The following is a 21,551-nucleotide window of genomic DNA, read 5'->3' on the forward strand; positions in this document are numbered from 1 at the left end:
AAGCCATTCTGAAACCAAGAAAAGATTAAAGATGCGCCGCTTCTGTCCTAGATGTGATCGTATCTTTTTCTAATTGTTCTATTTCAAATGTTCGTTTAATAATGGATTATATTAACTACAATAATTAAATAAGTTATATTCTGTTCACTTTATGATTTACGTAACCATTAGATCGTGAATATTTTTACTAAATTTTCCCTCGTTATTTTATGTGGGTAAATATTTTTTCTTGCACACAGCTAATGTTTTCAAATTAACACGGTATCCGGACACTCTTAGGATCAGCGGTAACCTCGAATTTAACATCACATAGAGAACACAAAAAATAATAATTCGATACGATACTATACTACATAATCCAATCTGAATGTCTTGATTAGACCAGTTTAACCCTTATACTACGAGTTTTCAGACACCGTGTATAATTTTACATGTTCTTACAAAACCGATGCATAAATTATAACAATAAACCTAAAAAAAACATTCCAAGAGTAAGGACGCATTTTTCAATTCAACTCCACCGTCGATTCCTGACAGCTCTAAGCCATCTGTGTAATGCGACATTTTGTACTCTCTCAATTTTATGCTACAATAACATTTTTTCTGTGAAGAAATAAATTACAAAATATTTGTACTTTGACTGTATACGTAGGAAATTTCCGTTAAAGGATAATACAATTGACAACATTACTTCATTATTCAGAATTCAAAGAAAATTTCTACGCTTGGTAAATTTTAAACTTAACATCCCTTTAGAACACATAAATTACCTGCCATTATTAAATCTTTTGAATATTCCGACATTAGAAAACAGAAGAAAAATAAACGACCTAACCTTTTTATTAAAATTATTGAACTCTAAATTCGATTGTTGTGAACTCCTGCATTTAATAAATCTACACATACCTACACGAACAACTAGGCAAATATCAACATTTTACATACATACATCTCATCCCAACTATAGTTTTCATTCTCCAATACAACGTTTACAGTCTTGGTAACAAATACTTAAACAATATAAATGTATTTGACAATAATTTGAACTTGGCAAACTTTAAACGGAGTATGTGCGAACTATTTTTACCTATGTAATTTGTAAACAATTGTTATACTTTCCTATTATCATAATGGTTGATTTGTAGGATTTTGGCAGATTTTCTATTTTTCGTCTCACTTATTTGTACTCTATCCATACCTATATTTTATGTAACATATTTTGTTAACTCTGATATTTTTTTATGTAACGTATATTCTGTTAACACTGATTTTTTTTATGTAATCTGTATAACTAACAAAATAAAGATGTACATTATTATATGTAAAAGCCCTATGGGCGTAAAAATAAATAAAATAAAATAAAAATAAACTAATATTACAATCTAGAATACACAGCTGACAATATTTGCAAAATTTAGAGGAATACGACAATATAAGGCAACAATAGTAGCAAATTATTATTGCCCAAAAATATAAAGCATTCCTTTTTTTCAAACACATAAAATAAATTTAAAAAAAAATATATATATTTAATTCCAGCCCATCAGCGTGGTGGATGTGGTGCGGGCGGGCGTATTGCCGCCCCCAGCTCCGATCCCGCCCCCGCCACGACGCCCCTCTCCGCCCTCTGCGCCCATGCTACCCCTGGACGCGGCCATTCGGGGTGGGTCCGCTGCTCCCGAGCTCGAGTCCTTCGCCGTGGCACTCAGCAAGGATGTCTATGGGCTGGGCATCACCGTGGCTGGATATGTCTGCGAGGAAGGTGAGGAAAACAAATCAAAGTTCAAAAACCTTTACTGAACAAAATTAACATATTTTATAAAGGTTATATTATAGCTTATACATTCGTCCCACTTCTTATAGCTAACCCAATTAACAATAATTAGAGTACGAGGCATATCCAGAAAGTAAGTGTACTGAGGCTCTCACGACCGAATGAATTTTATTTTCGATATGTTGGCTACATTTACGTGTAGCCTGACTCTTCCCCTCCACAACGAGACCTGTTCAAGGTCAGTACTTTGAGAAGTGTCAACGCGACAACACGTTTCGTGAAAAATGTCAATCCAATCTCCCGACAAATGCGAAATACGCGGCGTCATCCGTTGTCTCGTTTGGAAGGAAAAACCTCCGTTTGAGGTTTATAATGAGGTTAAAACTGCATATGATGATAAAACTATGAATTGTACGAGTGTGTACAAGTGGTATCGCGAGTTTAAAAACGGTTCTCACCTCTTCACCCTCCACCAAAAAGTTCAAAACCACAATTTCAGCCAAGAAAATCGTGGCATCCGTGTTTTGGGACTGTCAAGGCATAATTTTGATTGAATATCTGCCTCAAGTGGAGACCATCAACTCTGCAAGATACTGTGAGACCCTAAAAAAATTGCGGAAGGCGATTCATAACAAGAGGAGAGGCATGCTGACAAAGGGAGTCAGCCTGCTGCACGACAATGCCAGACCACACACGGCCAACGCCACGAAGGAACTGCTTGGTTCGTTTAAATGGGATATCCTGAACCACCCCGCGCATTCCCTTAACCTAGCACCTTCAGATTATTATCTCTTTACCTCCCTGAAGCTGTACATGGGTGGAAAAAGGTTTTCAACCGACGAGGAGGTAAAGAAGGAGGTGGAGAAGTGGACGAAGGGGTTGGCGGGAAACTTCTTCGAGGAAGGCATCAAAAATTGATACCCCGCTTCACCACCTGCATTGAGAGGAATGGCGACTATGTCAAAAAATAGCTTACATATGTACTACGGTAATCATATAATTTTTTTGTTTCAATAAAAAGATTTGTAACCTACAAAAATTCAGTACACTTACTTTCTGGATACGCCACGTACATATAAGTTTGCGAACATTAAACATTTTTTTCATTAATGCCTAAACAGAGTAATAATAAATGCCTGTTTTTGTGTGGTTGACAAAGCGTTTGTATAAACACACCTTTATGATTATTATTTCTTCCCATTCGGTAAAATGTGGGGGTGGCCATTTTGTTATACAAACATGTGCATTACTTGTAAAAGTAAAGCTCCGATTACACTGGGGAATTTTTATTACATTTCTTTTATAATTGGAATTGCTTTGTTTAAAAAACCATTTTTAGGATTATTTTTCTTAGATTGTCATGAATTTGAATAAGCACCTTCCAATTTTTTGCGGTATGAGCGTAGGACGCGGTTTACAGTGTAAATATACCCACCGATGAGACAGATGGATGATAAAGAAGAACAAAAGATATATAATTATGGATTACATGATAACTCAATACAATGACAGTTCGACACACCTTTAAAAAGTGATGTAAAGTCATGAAAGGCGATGAAAAAAACTAACCTATAAACCTAACTTACGAAAACTATTAGTTTTTTATTTCATCACTTTTTAAAAGTGCGTTAAATTATCATTTTGATGAGTTATCCGGTTATCTAAATTATATTATAAATTTAAGTTGTGGTGACATTTATGTAAAATGTATATTTATGATGACAATTTAAATTTGAGTACATCTTGTATGTGTTTAATGTTATGTCGATGGTATTTATGTGTGTACTTAAATGTCCATGCAGTTAAGTACTTCAAGAATATAGGTTTCGTTTGCTAGTAGTTTTAGTAAATTTTATGTAAATCTTGTTGCGTGTTTAAAACATAATCTATTCGCGTATTATTTATTATAGTTAATAACACGATGTATTAAATTGAGGCGGCTTTACAGAGCAGACCAGCAAGAATAGAAGAAAGTTCGCGTTTTCATAATATTACTACGCAATTCCTTGGTAAGGATTAGATTTGAGAGTGTAGATCGTTAAAATTTATCCCACACCATGTAAAGTACATTTCTGATATTTCTCTACCTGGGGGTGTGTGGCTACTACCCCTGGCTCTATTCTACTGACTTTCTCTTTGGTACACTCGGAATGATCCATCTGCCGGGCAGAAGGGATGTGTAAATTGTTACACATTTCTTCAAATTTGTACATGTTTATAAAACTTAGTTATCACGGAGAACTTTCTTCAGATTCGTAGATAGTTTTAAAACTTAGTTATCACGGAGAACATTAGATTCTCTATTCCTGGTGTGCTGGTTATCTCCGTCATCGATAGCATAGACTGGTTCATCTCCTGACATTCAAAGTCATTGTCAGGGAGGGAATCTTGTTGTTGTTGCTGTTTTATTTATTATAAAGACTACTTAAACATTTTACTTACAAAATATTATAGTGAATATATAAAAAGTAAATTGTATTTCGTAATCACCTTAACTAGAGTGGGATGTCCGAATAAGGTTTTATGACTTGGAATATTTTGTTTGTCATTGTGAATTGATCTAATGTGATAAATACGCGGTATTGTAGAGGAATTTTTTTGAATAGTTTCAGTCCTATATTTTTAGCATAAAATGAATGAATGGAATCACTCCAGAAATTGATGTATTTGGCATCCATGAAGCAATGCATTTAAGCAACATGCTTCATTTCTGATTTAGAAAAACTAAATACTGTGTTTATACACATTTAAAATTATTTTTATATCCTGAAATACGTATTTATGCAAAATCTTCAAAACGCTGCAAAATTTTTCAGCCTTATAATTTGGTTAAAATGAATACTATTATTAGCCTCCAACAAATAACAGTTTTACCAAAATACAGATTTATACTGTGTAATAGGTGTTAGGTAACTTATTGTATTACTAACGCGAAGGCTAGGTACATTTTTATCTGTTTAAATCGAGGATTCGTTTCAGTAAATAATTCTCTAAATAGATATCCTAAAAAAGGTTCTTTTAGAATAACACCCATTTAATGTCATCATGTAAAAGCTCTATCAGGATTATAAAGTGTTATATTCAAAGTAAATTAAACAATACGATCTGATATTACCACATTTTTTTTGTATTTTGCAATATGCAAGTAGCCAAAAAATCTCAAAATACAAAAAGCCCAATAAGTAACTACCACAGTGCTTTAAAAATAATAAAGAACTAATTAATTAACCACAATTCAAAAAATTTACGCAAGATCGTGGTCAATAAAACGCGTGTCGACTGAATACATCTATCATATTCTTACTAGGAAAGTAAAGCATCCAAAATAAAATTCTATGTGATACAAAAATAAATCCAACTCAAAGGACCGTATTTTGTGTGCTGAGGTGAAATTAATAATCATGTTAACATATAAAGAAAGGGTTGTATTTACAGATGTTTTTCCTTATTCAACGAGTTATAATATAGAAGATGTATATATATCAAATAAGTTCAAGAAGATATTCGTGATGCCCTATCAAATGTTTGATCTTAATGTATGTCTGACGATCAGAGATGTGCAAAATGGGTATCCAAAACCATTTGAAATGCAAAATGGAAATGGGTCAAAACTTTTCCATTTGAAAATGCAAAATGCAAAATGGTTTTTAGAAAAGCATTTCAAATGCAAAATGCAAAATACCTATTTTCAAAATGCATTGAAAATGCAAAATGGTTTCTCAGGTTTAAAATAATTATTGAAATTGTAAACAACTTTGTCATTTAATAATGGACATCAATGTAGAACAACTTGTGGAATAACAAATCATACATACTGATATGTACTGTGTAAAAAACAATTGAATTTGAGTGGAATATAATAGAATCTATTATTAACTAAATATTGTCATTTTTAATGTTTTTTTTTCCTAGGGCCATCATCATTTATGTAGTAACTCTCTAGTGAGGGGACATCCACCAGTGAACAATAAAGAAATACAGGATAGTGAGACAATCAGACAATATAAAATGTTGTTTTCTAGTGCGCACCCATTATTTGACCATAGATTGTCACAGAAAACTCCAAGCAGGCGCACTAGAAAACCCACAGATAATATAATACAACTTTGAGAAAACCAATATATATTCTATATTATGTAGGTATTATGTAGCCTTAGCCATTATTAGATTTTCGAAGTACGACCTTCTCAAAAACATCATCACTCATCTTTCTTCTATGAAGTCTCATGATTATACCTCCATTTGAAAAGAGACTTTAAACTTGTGCTGAACTCGGAAGACAAGTATTGCATTTGATGAACATGTGCTTAACAGTAGGGTAGTCATGAAACATTTCAAAATCGGTTCTTTTGTCTTGAAGGTATTGCAAGGCTTCTAAATCTGGAGTTCCTGCTGTTGCTGCGGAAGAATCAGATAAATCTTCATTATCTTCGAAAAAAATAAGATTCATCTTGTACTATTAGTTCCACTTTGTGGATTTATACATAACATTTTTGGTACTTTCTTTTAATTTCCTTATTTGTAGTAAAAACACTGAACGGACTCTGTCCTTCTGTTCTTTAGGTGTGTAGGTACTTCATTTTAAAAAATGGATGCGACACTGTAGCACGAATTTTAGGTACTCGTAGTAGCGACCATGCTTCCTTTTAAAACCTTTGAACAAGTTGAGTAAGTGGCCGAAACATTTCCATTCTCAATGCTGCCAATGATGGTAACATCTTTGTAGCAAATACTTCATATTTGTGGTAATGTATTGATATCTCTCAAAAAAAAATGTTTGTTTAAAATGCAGTTCGTACATATATTTATATAATGAAATAAGATAAGCAATGCCATTCAAATTATCCATCCAAATCCATCTTCACTTGTATACATACACACAAGCCCTGCTTATTTATGGGGGTACATCGAATACTTATATTATGTAATTAATAACCTACTATATTGTGTAATTATATTATGTAATTGTTATATTATATAATTCGTGTATCTTTTTTTTACTAATAATAATAATATACTAACATAGCATTCTACAATTCTAGCATAATATATTGGTTTTCTTTAGGAAGCGTGCATAGGTAGATAGTTCGACATGAGATATAATAATAATAATTACAGTACTTACATGATTTTAAATTCAAAAACACCACGATCACAGATTATGAAACCATTAAAAACGCAAAAAAAATTGCGCGGGACTAATGTTAAAAATAAATAAAAAATGCTATCTAAAATTTAATATTACAGCGTCATGGCCCCGTGTTCACTATTTGAATCTGTATTTTTTAATGGCATCACTTAATTGCCAGTGCTCCTACCAGGTAGCAACTTGACAGACGTAAATTATCTCTCATAGCGAGGTTGAGAACCGACTGATATACTGGGCCTATGATGAAAAGATGAATGGAGATAACAGGAAGAATGTTGCAAAAAAGCATTTAAAATGGAAAATGCATTGAGAAAAGCATTTAAAATGCAAAATGCAAAATGGTTTTTAGAAAAGCATTTAAAATGCAAAATGGAAAATACCCATTTTGCATTTTGCATTTCCATTTGAAATGGATTTATTTGAAATAAAGCACATCTCTGCTGACGATAGATATCGTATCATTATGAGTTCCAGAAGATATTGGTGATGCACTATCAGGTGTTTGATCTTAACGTTTGTCTAACGATAGATATCTTATCATTATGAGTTCCACAAGATATTGCTGATGCCCTATCAGGTATTTTATCTTAACGTATGTCTGACGATAGATCTTTTCAATTCCTCTAAATATTAATACGAAAAAATATTCATCTGCTTATTACAGTTTGAAGCCAATGAATTTATCTATATTATTCGTTAATTCCATATTTTTAGGTTCTTTGCAATAGGCACATTATGGCAAGCAATCGCTCAAAACTTTTTGCAATGGATATTTTAAAAAACTGCAGAAATTATTGCATACAAATTGGTAAAACATAACATCTAATTTAGCATTAAAGTGTCCATCATACATCTGCTCTAATCCAAATATTAAACAGCAAACATAAATCACCACAGTACCTTTGGCCGTGAAAATCTCAAATCATTTCGATGAGTTTCTTTTTCCAACAATTCACAATTTTTTAAATGAAATTTTTTGGGGTACTGTTGAAGCAATATTACCTTGGAAAGCGCAAATTCTATGAAAATATTTATCAAGCCATTAAATCATTTAAAATATTTTATATATTATGTGGAACATGATAGAGAGAACTGAGGTTTCAAATAATTACATATTACGTTGGTCGGACAAATTCATAAAAGTTCGGCAATTGAGTGCGAGCTTAAAGTCAAGGGAATTTAATGGACTGTGTAAGCTTTCATAAAGAACACCAGATTAAGTGATTGATATAAAAATAATACAATGCGGAACAGTCAAAGCTCGTTCCGAGTAGTGTGGATTTGACGTTTACGAATTTTCAAATAATTTTCGTGATGGATTTTTTCGGCACGACAAGTCAAAGAATGTTTAACGCTTGAGGCATTGTAAATGAATAGAGTCCATTTATGTTCCAATTTTTGCAAATGTCACGACATAATCACATTTTTTACGTTTTTTTTTTAAATAATTCATTATTTTTACGCCGCTCTTTTGAACCTGTAAATTTGTAACGAAGGTGTGATTTTTTTCGTTATTCTTTCTTAAAATAAGAAAACCTTTTTCTACAATCCCTCAGGCCTCTGGCATATTCTTTCAGAAAATAGGAGTATTTCCGCTTTGCAATAAAATCTAAATCGATGATTTTTTTCCAAACCTTTCCGAAACTAAAAACTTAGTGCAAGCACAAAAATATTCAGAATTACCCACTGTACTGGACACCTACGCCAGTGACATCGACTGTAAATGCCGGTTTCCTCTGGGGGGTACCTTGGGTAAGGATTTTAAGAAACACAACTTGCGAATGTCGTCGGACAACTGACTGGTTGTGCCAGCTGTTTGCATATTTATTGAGTTCAAATCCAACACGTAATGTACAGCAATTATATTACTTTTCTCTAAACAGGATGCATGAGAGCATTAAGGAACCAATAAAAATAACCAAATTTTAATTACTACGGTTAAATCCCATTTGACACATGATACGTGTCCGGTGATAAGCTTCAAAAGGGATTCGGCGCCGTTAACTGCGTGATAACAGTAAATAATCATTTCCTTAATTATTTTAATAATTATGTTTGTACATCCACCTGCTGTCCGGTACACCCACTGCTACGACCCTCGGTTGAGGCGCAGTAAATAAAAACTTAACTCTGTACGGCGAGCGGTTGTCGAGAAGTTCTCTTCGTGGTCGATATATAATTTAGAGATCTGGACACTGAGGATGTGTATGTAAGATCTGCAGGTGTGAGTGTGTAAGTATCTTGGAGTGATACAAGTTCCAGTGTGTAAGTATCTTGAGGTGAATATATGGATTCCACACAATAACAACTTTATAGATTTAGTTGAATTACTTTATTTAGATAGAAGTACACTTATTTACTTAATTAAATGATAAGTACATTAATTAAATGACAATGACAATAATGCGTAGAGGTGCAGCGTGTAAGCAGCACAAGTGATGTTAATTGTGAACATAGGGGAACAGCTTGTTCCTGTTTATATAGTATTCCACGTCTCTGGGACCGTGAGAGCATTGTGGACTTTAATCCCTAAGATGCAAAAAAGGGTCATGTGACTAATTTGAATATTGCATCATTGATTGGTTTCCCAAAATAATAGGGTTCCTTTTAAAAGTGCCGAAGAAATGAATGTTTGCCATTATAGCTTACTTTTGGGGCACCGGCTAAGATTAACAGTAATATTAAGATGTAGAAAGAAATAAAGGTTGACTTTAATTACCTAGATTTATAGCATAGGCTGGGATTATAACACCACCTTACGTTTTTGGTAACTAACATTACTGATGACACACATTATTAGACAAATCTATTTATAAAGTTGGTCACCTCATTTTTTTGTTGTTTCATTTAACGAAACCTTTGTTTTCATAAAGGTGCATATTTTAAGTCTAGTATAATGCGTGGTATTTTCTCTTTCTGACACAGTTTGGTCAGATACTTCTCGCCATGACCGCAAGGGAGACACAACGATTTCCATAAGACCATATGAGTTGTTCGCAAAAGCGAACAAATAAGCTCGAGGTGTTAAGATTTAATGTTCAAAAAAAATTATAATAAATTTGTCTAAATAAATCTGTATTTTAGCTAACAAGAAAAAAAGGAATCTTAATTGCAAAAAAATAATGTTATTATCTTGATTGCGTGAGAACGTTAGTGATATTAAAATTTGAAAGCGTCGTTCATGTGTTTTCAAAACCACATTTTATTTGTTATACGTTTAACACCAGCGAATCTATTTAACAATTAATTTCAACCGGGAACATTTCCAAGAAAATCACGAAACTGACAGATCGTCAAAAGTAAAATGGAAAAAAATTGAACAAAATCTTTGTAAATACCCGTATGGAATTTACGGATAAATCATTTGTAATATTGCTTGTAAAACAAAATTTTATTTATTGTTATTAAGTTTAATTTGTAGAACTCCATTTTATTTTTTTATTTTTTTTATATATACAATAATATTATTATTGGGTTTATAAAAACAGTTTATTTTTAAACAAGTTCTGCTGTGTAATTATTATTACGCGTGACAGCTGTTTCGCCCTCTAAAGGCATTATCAAACTGTGGGTAGCCCACTTACAGACGATACATTTATATTATTTCTAGGTAGGTATTTTAATTTCAATTACTGATTTCTTAATTGATTTCTGTGTAAAAATGTTAGAAATTATTGATGGTTATTACCCTAGTAAAGTTTCCCCAATTAGTGTAATGTTTAAATTTGACTGAATGTCTTAATGTTAGTTATTCCCAAACGATGACTCATAGGGTTATTTTAATAGTATAATTAAGTACTTCAATGTGCACTCGTATTTGCACTAGGTTTGAAGATATCTAGTAGGGGTGAACGAATTATATTAATATAATTCGTTCACCCCTACTAGATATCTTCAAACCTAGTGCAAATACGAGTGCACATTGAAGTACTTAATTATACTATTAAAATAACCCTATGAGTCATCGTTTGGGAATAACTAACATTAAGACATTCAGTCAAATTTAAACATTACACTAATTGGGGAAACTTTACTAGGGTAATAACCATCAATAATTTCTAACATTTTTACACAGAAATCAATTAAGAAATCAGTAATTGAAATTAAAATACCTACCTAGAAATAATATAAATGTATCGTCTGTAAGTGGGCTACCCACAGTTTGATAATGCCTTTAGAGGGCGAAACAGCTGTCACGCGTAATAATAATTACACAGCAGAACTTGTTTAAAAATAAACTGTTTTTATAAACCCAATAATAATATTATTGTATATATAAAAAAAAAAAAAAAAAAAAAAAAAAAAAAAAAAAAAAAAAAAAAAAAAAAAAAAAAAAAAAAAAACAAAATTTTAAGTGAGGTTTAGCCCCATTTTAAGTACTGACCTTATATTCGCCGATTTGACTAATTGCATGAGTATTTTTATTTTGCAATTGCATTCAACTTTCCATTTGGCATTACATTTATCAGTTAATTGTTTGTTACTATTCGGTTCCTGTTCAAGATGGTGTCCAGGTTGGATAATACATTTCTGCCAAAGTTCGCAGGATCTTGGTTCCTACCACAAGCTGCCAAATCGGATAAATCAATACAATGATGTCTACCGGCCTGATGAAAGTTTGACAAAAGAATTGTCATTTGATTGGTGACATTTATTTGAACAAATTATACAATACTTTATTGGAAATGGACAAAAAGAGTAACGTAAAATATGTATGGTTAGTAATCAAGTAAGTTGGTATTTTAGTATCTAGGAAAAAAAAGATTTTAGAGGTAATTTTAACTCGAAAAAGTTATCGACTAACGACAGAAAGAAAACTGCAAGTAGTGAATGAAACCCCGAGGATCTTTTTACTGTGACGTCGGGAATTCCGCAGGGCTCTCATCTTGGACCTTTGCTGTTATTAATCTTTATCAGTGACATAGTTTTAAGAATAAAAACAACAAAATATTTCATGTTTTAGAAAATTGAACCGATTTGCAAAAAGACTTGTCATCACTTCATGAATGGTGCACACTAAATGATTTATATTTTAATGAAAACAAATGTACCGTAATTTCATTAACTTAGAACATTAATAAATTCTCAGGCACATATCACATTAACAATGTCCCTTTACCAAACACAACTTCAATGAAAGACATTTGACTCGTCACTTAGCTTAAATAAACATGTAGATAGAATTTTAAAAAGTGTATAACAAGTATTAGGATTAACGCTAAGAATCAAAAATTGTTTTTAAAGTGCAGAATTAACATTATATAAATCAATAGTGCGAAGTATTCTCAAATACGCATCAACATTTTGATCTCCCAATTATGATATTCATAATTATAGGATTGAATCCATACAAAGAAAACTAACCCGTGTAATTGCTTATCGTAAAGGTTAATTTGGTCAAATGGAACATATAATGACCGTATTTTGCACTATTAACTACACCCACTGACAGCCAGACGTAAATTTTCTGATGTATTGCTTCTACCCAAAATTATACATGCATAAGTTAATATACCTAACATTTTATCCCAAATTAATATCAATATACCATCAAGAAAATCAACAAGGAGGATGAAAGACAATTTCTATATTAAAGCCTACCACACAAATACAGGATATTTCTCCCCTGTACCTCGAACATAAATAAATTAGAACACCATTCATGGCTCTAATAATGAAATAGACATTTTTAATGATCAATTTAAACACTTTACCAATAAAAACGTTTAACCATAAATAATATCAAGCTGATATTGTAATGAAGCCCTTTATTCAAAGAGAATCAATATTGCACCAATCTAATCAGTGTCTCACCAGTACAGGTGTGACAATAACAAATTGTTTATTAACATATTTGTATTTACCTTTTTTCGCATTCTTATTTGTCATTTACTTAGCTAATTCATTTTGTTACTATTTTTTTATTACAAATTTTTTTTACTATCATTTTGTTAATGCTATGTATTTAAACATCCGTGTGTATATTTTTTGGGCACCATGCCTGTTTTATATACAAAAATAAAATAAAATAAAAATAAATAACCACCCGTTTGCATTTTACCGATAAATCATAATTGTAGTATTGCTTGTACCACAAAATTTTAGGTGAATTTTAGCCCTATTTTGAGTGCTGACCTATAATTAGTCGATTTGACTAATTACATGAGAAATAAATATAATTTTTGCTCAAATCAATTAAAATATTTGAACCCTTATTGGCTGAGGGTAGCGAAGTCCTGTTTCAACTCGACAAACCGGAAAAGTGATTGCTTTCCATGAAAACGTTAAATTTAATTTTATTAGTAAGTTATTTGACATTTTTTTCATAAAATTATTTCACAGTAGGAACTAGGAATGTTCTAAATGGTAGATACTCTCAGTATCGCCCCCGTGATAGACCACCATTCAGAAAGAGAAATGTATCTTGTTATGGATTTGATCTGTTTCGTGACCACATTTAAATAACAAGATACCTACTTCGCATCCTTTCTCTTCCCACCTCCTTCCCATCCCCACCGTGTCTCTTTCCTATTCACCCTAGCTTCACAACATGCTCCAATTGGGGATGCCATAATCCCACTGGCTCCGGAGAGTTACGAGCAGTTGGAAGTCTTGTGCTGTATTCATATTACCTTATTTCATAAAGAGTTGTGATTAGTATATTTGATTATCACTGAACTCGTTAGCTGGTAAATGATTCAGTACCTGCGTAGGTACTAAACAAACAAACAAAAAATCTGGCACCAAAAATTAGAGAGCCTACGTAAGGCTCAAATCCCGGTGTGCTCAAGTAAATTTAAATCCAATATTGTCATATTTTTATTAGATGAAAGATGTTTTTAATTTATTTTATAACAACAAAATCTTCGTCTTGTACATACTTCTTTACCGTCCCACGTTTCGCATCAAACGCCAGTTACCCTGTATAATGTTGTCTTACAACTACACTCGGAATGTTTGTATTTTTGCCCAAGGCAAATCCAAAGTGTTCTGCTTGATATTTCCACTCCAGAGCAATGTTTTTTCGAAACAATTGGATTTCTTCTTTTATTTTCGAATCTGCATCTCTCGACTTCAGGGCCAAAGCTTTCAGGCTTTCAGACTTTTTAGATTTTTTTTCATTCCATTGTCTCTCAGAGACGCGTTCAAGGGTTGGCAATATCTTAGCATTTGAAAAATAGTAAAAAAATATAAGAGAACGCAAAAATTTATATATAGGATTCTTTTTTAAATTAAGCGTAGATAAAAATAATGTCGTTTCTTAGGTAAATCTCATCTTTCAAAAGTTGTTTACGGAGGGGTGAAATACTTATTGATGAGAAAAAGTTGCTGATGCATTGAAGAAAGACTTACCTAGAAGAGTAATGAACCACCTAAGCTTGGGAAGAACCCGACGCATTTGTTTACTCAGCTACTAACTCATTTATAAAAGCTTATGGAATTTAGATGTAAAATGTCATTTCAAAAAAACCAACAGTACTTCACAAGAAAGCAACTCAAGGCCGGTCGGTGGCTGAGTTGATATTGCGTTTGGGTCCCACCCAGGCGTAGTGCGCTCAATTTCTCGACTGGCTAAGTCCTCCATCACAACACAAGCAACATTTTCCACTTACTATGGTTGTAGTAGGAGATTTTCAAATATTGTCAGGTGTTTTGTCACCTTTATTTCTTTAAAACAAATTAAATCATTTTCTTATTTATTTATTATATTTAAAAAAGTTACGTTGAGGTCAATTTTTGAATTACTAGACATTTTTAATAATAATAATATTTGATGATTTGTATAGCGCCGTTTTTGTTCAAAATCGCCTCAAGGGCGCTGTACAAATTCATAATACATTTCTACAATGATCTATGTTGTTACTAACTATATATGGAGATAATATACAGTACAATACTTACCTGGTAAGTCACTTGAGATTAACACTTAATTAATATTAAATAATTGTTTATTCGCGAAATTAAGATACAAAATTTAGGACGTAATTGGAAAATGGAATATAACTGGACTTTCTCTCAGGAATTGTATATTTAATTTAAGGGTAGACAGCTTAAAATGGTAAGTTTTTAGTTTAGATCTGAATTCTGTTGGACTTGCTATGGATCTTAGCTCCGGAAGGAATTTATTCTAAACCTTTGGCCCAGATACTCCGAAAGCGCGATCACCAAACTTAGTATTTGGCTTGCGCTTAGGTTCCATCAGTCTGCCTACAGCTGCTGATTTTGCTGATCTAATAGTTGACTGCCTCAGACCAGTGTTTTCCGGGACGCATAGTTCAGAGTAAAGCTTGTCATAACTAACCCAACCTCATTATGTGGATACCACTGAACAGACAATTCCAACAAGTGTGATGCAGACAATTCAAATATAACTTTTCGACTCCTTACTCCAAACAAATCAATAAAATTGATCTTCTGTTCATGAAAGAGTCTTGATATTATTTGAAAAGGTTTGGGAAAACTAATTTCACCAGAGGTACGGAAAAAGTTTGCGTACTTCGGGCACACGGGCACGCCCACAGAACATATCTTTTAGTTTGTCTTTTCAGTGGTTTATACTTGATTATTTCCATAAAAGCTAGTTAACTCCATTGAAAAAGCGAAAAATCCTTTCAATTAGATAAATCGTTTCAATGTTTTTCTACTCTATTGTCCAAACAAAGCGCCCTGATTTTTAAAATGAACTGAATTGAAATATATCTGCATTGGACAGCACTTGAAATGTTTTGATAATAACAGAAGAAGAAAAATCATCGTAACAATATTGAATTTCTATCGGAACGTATCTTTGAAATAGATAGATGAAATTCCATCTCTTGCAGTGATAAAAGATAATATTCCCCTGTTTGTTATTCTTTCAGTGCCAGGGGGAATAAAAATAGAATGCAAGAGATATTTAAACAACATGAAAACATGTTTTAATTTATTTTTTTATGTTAGCAGAAATTGAGACCGACGCCGACGGGACAATGGATTCGAGCAGGCTACTTAGAAATAATAAATTATGTAAACACGACCGATTTCATCTTTCAATGTGCAAATATTGAGTTGATATTGGAAGGAAAATTAGCTGTTGGCTGATGGCATAGCAGGGAAGCAAAATGAATGAAGACGCTTTAAATTTTCAGTTGCCGTTGACGTCCATAGACCGTGGAAGTAAAAAATTAAAAACGTCTTCATGCAGCCATATATTTAGCTTCCAGTCAGCCATGTTTAGTCAGCCATGCCGTGCCGTTGTCGTGCCGTTGCCGTGCCGTTGCCGTGCCGTTGCCGTGCCGTTGCAGTGCCGTGCCGTTGCCGTAGTAATTTAGTGTTCGTTTGGTGTTAATAACCCAAAATTCAACGTGGTTGTTCTTACGGTGACTGGATAAATCATCACAACGATAATTCATCACATCTTTAAAAAGTTATATAAAGTCATGGAAAGTGATGAAACAAAAACTTTATTAATTGGGTTAAGTAGGTTAGGTTAGGTTAGGTTAGGTTAGGTAAGGTAAGGTTAAAAAAAAACTTTTTTCATCGTTTCTAACGACTTTATATCACTTTTTAGAAGTGTGTTGAATTGTCACTGTGTTGAGTTATCATGGAACCGTTCTTACCTCAAGTGGAAGCGCCAGAGTTAAACCAAGTTTAGGGATTCTTAGTGTAGAGCTTATAATACAGCTTTTTATAACTTACAATAATTTGATTTATTGTTAATAAAAATTTATATAAATACGTTGGGAAAATGACATGTGACTACGCGAACAATGTGAACAAATATGGCACAATACGTCTCAAATTATGTCGTTGTTTTAAAATTATTATTTTTACTTTAACCCCATACAGAAAGCCTTGAGGAAAATATTTTCCCTCAGTGCCTATGTCATATTTTGGTATTCTGTGCGAAGGGTCTTTTTTAAGGAAAGGAAGGAGAGAAACGAGGGCAAAGGATGTGAGGGTTGGTAAGAATCTAGGGATCAGTGTATCCAGGAGTGACGGACATGCGAATTTATCCCTCCCATTGCGGTGCAAGGCGATCCGGAAAGCCACGCAGCTGGTGAGCAGGTGCATCCTGAATAACCTAACCTAACCTAACCTAACCTAACCTAACCTAACCTATCCTAACCTAACATAACCTAACCTAACCTAACCTAACCTAACCTATCCTAACCTAACCTAACCCGATGAACTCGGGCACCCCAGCTAAATCGCCAAACGTAGCGAACCACTTGAGGTTACCTATTACAGAGGTGTTAGTTATTCAATAAACTCCTCCCAAATCGAATTTTATTTAAATGTAATAGACTTGTTCAGGACGGTTTTCCGCTAACGGCACTGGTGCTTTTTTATTGTTTTTGTCTTTGGCTAGCAGTGGCTACACCACTATAGGAATTTTGTTCTCTTAAGAGGCTTGTCAGACAAAATGTTATCACGTACTATACTAGTGAGTGTAATATCATCTGCGTGACATTTCAATGTTATGTAATGTTATTCAATGACAGAAGATCGTCAGTTTACAATAAAAACGGTCCCGAATCAATTCCCTGTGAGACGCCAAAATATACGAAATTGTCAGCAACCATTTTAACCAACAATTCCTTCTTTTTATGTTTTCAGAAGAACTTTCCGGAATATTTGTGAAAAGTATCAGCACCGGGAGTTCGGCAGACCTGTGCAACAAAATACAGATCAATGACAGAATTGTAGAGGTAAGACGATTTAAAAGTTTTTATATTCTGTTGTTCGAACAAACGATTTCCTTGAAAGATTCGAAACGATTGGCAGAAAGAAAGAGAAATTTCAAAAGTTGTTAATTCTATATTTATTCCGGGTACGCAGCAAACCTTACATTATGTTAAAGGCAATTTTCCAAAAAACAATTTGTAAAAAGTTTTTCCAAAAATATTTTTCCTCGATCTGGCAGGGTGTGCAATAGTGTGCAATGTGCAAATCAAGCATTCACATTTAAAAAAAATAGAGAGTCTTTGTGAACAATGGCTAAGGTAGATATTTTTGTCGATAATTTCAACCATTCTTTCTTTTTGGGCAAATTCTACAACTTTTGATATTTCGAAATATCTTCATAATCGTTTACATTCTGATCCGCCATTCCCTTGTTAACTCTTCTAATTGGTTTGTATTTTTTTTATTAGCCTTTCTACTGTTTCATTGTATGTATTGTATGTATGTTACTTTCTGTAATTACACCACAATATACCAAGTATTTAAGATTAGTTTTAATAGTAAATTCAGAAAAGTCAGGTTTGCATATATTCGAATTTATATTACAATTATATGAGTTCATAATTATATAAAAACATGCGTAAATTATCAGGAATAGCATTTTTATTAAGAGTGAAATGTTTTTGTCCGTATTTAACGATAATAAATTTTGATCGAGCTTTCGTTTAATTCATCGTATTTATATCACATTTACATCTCTTTAGAATCTTTTTTCATGTTTCTTTTGTTTACCTTTGTATCGAAGTTGTATATCTTTTTGTAAACAATCTGTAAAAATTCAGAATAATAGATGAATCGGTAACAATTCCTGTTTCCATTACCAGGTGGATGGCCAACCCCTTCAGAGCGTCAGCAACCACCAGGCTGTGGAATTGCTACGTTGCACAGGCTCTATAGTCCGCCTGAAGTTGGAGAGGTTCCTGCGGGGACCCCGCTATGAGAGACTGCAGAAGGCTTTGAAGGGACAAGGTGGCGGAGGCGGACCCCCCTCTCCCAGCGTCACATCTCTACCGAACTGCGCTGTTACCATGGTGAGTATTTCATACTAACAAAATATTATCTTAATTTTATTTTCAGAATATCTACAGAAGCCTCAAAGAGGGTGTATGGTGAGTATTTCTACATGTGAGTTGCTTACGTAGCAAATGTGGGCAAAACCATTCTTGTTTCTTTGATAATGTGCTTCGAATAGAACATGTGTTGATAATAATTTTGAAGCAGCACAATAATTTTAAACATATTTGCTTAAAACAATAAAAAAATTCGTCAGACACGTAAAATAGCATTTGAGCAATCGGGTTTTTTACTAATGAAAGATTTTTGTGATAATAATATGAAATAATAATGAAACAGTGTAACTTTTTTTTCTGCTTTAATTTTTTTATTTACGCCGACAGGTTTTGAAACAACCGTTTACTCCTCAAAGTCAAATATATATTTTTAGTATATTATTTAGCAAAAACTTATAAACACTCTAAAATATATACCTTTTAAAATATTACGTAATTATCTTTACGTTATTTTTTTCTCATACATATTTTATCTTAACACTATTTTTTCTCATGCACACTTTATCTTTAAATTATTTTTTCTATGTTCAGTAAAACACCCAATCGGGAGCAATAAGTGTTTGTTCAATATAAACCTGCTTTGCAACAAACAGTTCATGTTTATTTTATAATTATCTTAAAAACTTACTTTAACTTCATTATTATATTACTATAATACAGTTACCAAACTAAAGAAATGTTCTAGAAAATATCCAATCAGGCGTAATAAAGGTTTGCTAAATACGAACATGCAATGCAACAAACATTACATATTTTTTTACTAATATAAACAAAATTACTTCATATTGCTTTAGTACGTATCTTGTACATATATATGTATTTAACTATTTTGTACAACAGAACTCGTAAGTAATAAGTTATGTTGCTTATATTTTTCATACTTGGCTTATTTTGTTATGTAATATGCACTTACTAACTGTCGTGTAACCGTTCATTGCTGGGAGTTATCCTTGGAACATAGACATATACCGTCGTGAATTTTTCAGTAGGCTATTTAAGATATACAATTCCGAAGTGTATTATTTTGATGTATCTCGTAAGGTTTAGCCAGCGTTAGCAATGTAAGCGCACGAAAATATTTTTTTAACGACTTAATTACAAAACATTGACTTTTCTCTACTTTTTTATAGATATAATGTAAATAAACCTTCCGCAAGAAATTCTCTAAATGAAAGTGAAAATCTTACCAAAACCTGTTGCCTAGTTTAGAAGAACTAAGTGCCCAAACAGACAGACGAAGATAGAAAGTTTATTTTATACTATTTAAAGATTATTGTACTCCTGATTAACTTACCTTTAACCATGTATAAACGTAAAAGCCTTAATGGCGTGAATGAATAAATAAATAAATTTGGTAAAGGGAAATTCATGCCTGTGTAACTGTGTAATATCGTCTTTACCTCCTTGGAGGTACAAACTTGACAAAATAATTAGGCTTCTCTCCACTTCCACAGCAGGTTTTATATTTTGTTTTCAAGGTTTCATCATCAAATTAGCATAAATCCAATTTAATTAAAATCACTATAGAAGCTAGTACTAGTTTTAAATTTAGCATTTTCGTCTGCAAACTTTCAAATAAGAATTATTAGTGGAATTAAAGGCGATGGAGCAAGCAAATCACAGAAAGCAACAATTACCTTGAGGTGAGGTTAGTGACAATCCAAAGTATTATCACTCAAACTATTGTCTTCGAAGGAGTTTGCTAAGAATTCGTAAAATACGTTGCTGCACGTAAAAAGTTCATCGAAGCTCGTTTTGGAGCTTTTGGGTGATTCAATTCAAATGGACGTGAATAGAACTGTAAATTAGAAATTATAAAATATCATAATTAGTTTGAAAGACTTTGTAAATATACAATATTTGTTGAGCAGGTTAAAACTCAGTACATATTCGGCATTTATTAATAATATTGAAAATCATAAAATATTTTGTGATGGCGACGATTTTTAAAGGGTTTAAGTAAACGTAAAAGCACATTAATTTGAGATTCCAAAAGAGGTTGGCTGAACTATTTACACAACAATTATTTGCATTTGTAATACTCGCTAGTAAAATAATAATGTAGTAGGTACAACATGTTTAACTAATGAACTTTTTTTATAATCAAGGGACTGGTTTAATATCCCACCAAGCTTTCACGTTGTTTAGACTCTTTTAGGATATCTGATAGTATTATTATGCTATCGTCTGGACGTTTTCGGTCCTCTGATTTTTCGAATTCAAATCGTATGTTTCGGATAAATTCTGCATAGCCTTTGTGCAAAAAAATTAAATCGGGGGTCTTCAGACAAAAAACGACCACTCCGCCCCTCAATTTTAACCGATCGTAAGGTTTATTTCAGTTTGCAGGCGACCGGACCCAAAAAAAAAAGAAAAACCATTACAAAATTTACCTGCGACCCCACGGCGACCAAAACTGGAACCTCAAATAACTCTGAGGAAATTCCGCTGTAGTTATATTTCCGATCGGCAAGTTCGCCAATAAAAAAAGTAAGTTTTGACAAAGAAACTTTCGGGCCAAGAACATATTTGACTGTTTTTAATATCACTTAGCCGGGCGAAGCCCAACTAAATGCTGCCCGCATGGCATCGGGCATAGGGATATTAAAACTGTCCTATTAGACATTAGAAATGGCCTATTGGACATTATAAGTGGCCCGTCGGACACTGCAAATGTCCTATTGGACAGAGGAAATGTCCCGTCGGACACTGCAAATGTCCTATCAGACAGAGGGAAATGTCCCGTCGGACACTGCAAATGTCCTATCGGACAAAGGAAATGTCCCGTCGGACCATGCAAATGTCCTATCAGACAGAGGAAATGTCCCGTCGG

The 21,551-nt window shown here is 33.1% G+C and overlaps 1 protein-coding gene across 1 annotated transcript in view; it reads left to right on the top strand.

Annotated features, from left to right (window-relative positions):
- Nucleotides 1-21,551, top strand: part of LOC149412080 (multiple PDZ domain protein-like) — a 402,130-nt gene that overhangs the window by 22,662 nt on the left and 357,917 nt on the right. Inside the window, exons 2-4 of the mRNA XM_089646295.1 lie at nt 1,540-1,762; nt 17,523-17,614; nt 18,473-18,679. Coding sequence (XP_089502421.1) covers nt 1,540-1,762; nt 17,523-17,614; nt 18,473-18,679 — 522 coding nt within the window. The remainder of the gene's footprint in view (nt 1-1,539; nt 1,763-17,522; nt 17,615-18,472; nt 18,680-21,551) is intronic.

The sequence above is a fragment of the Hesperophylax consimilis genome, chromosome 24 (assembly GCF_061612785.1).
Source record: "Hesperophylax consimilis isolate HC1 chromosome 24, BYU_Hcon_1.0, whole genome shotgun sequence".
Taxonomy (NCBI): domain Eukaryota; kingdom Metazoa; phylum Arthropoda; class Insecta; order Trichoptera; family Limnephilidae; genus Hesperophylax; species Hesperophylax consimilis.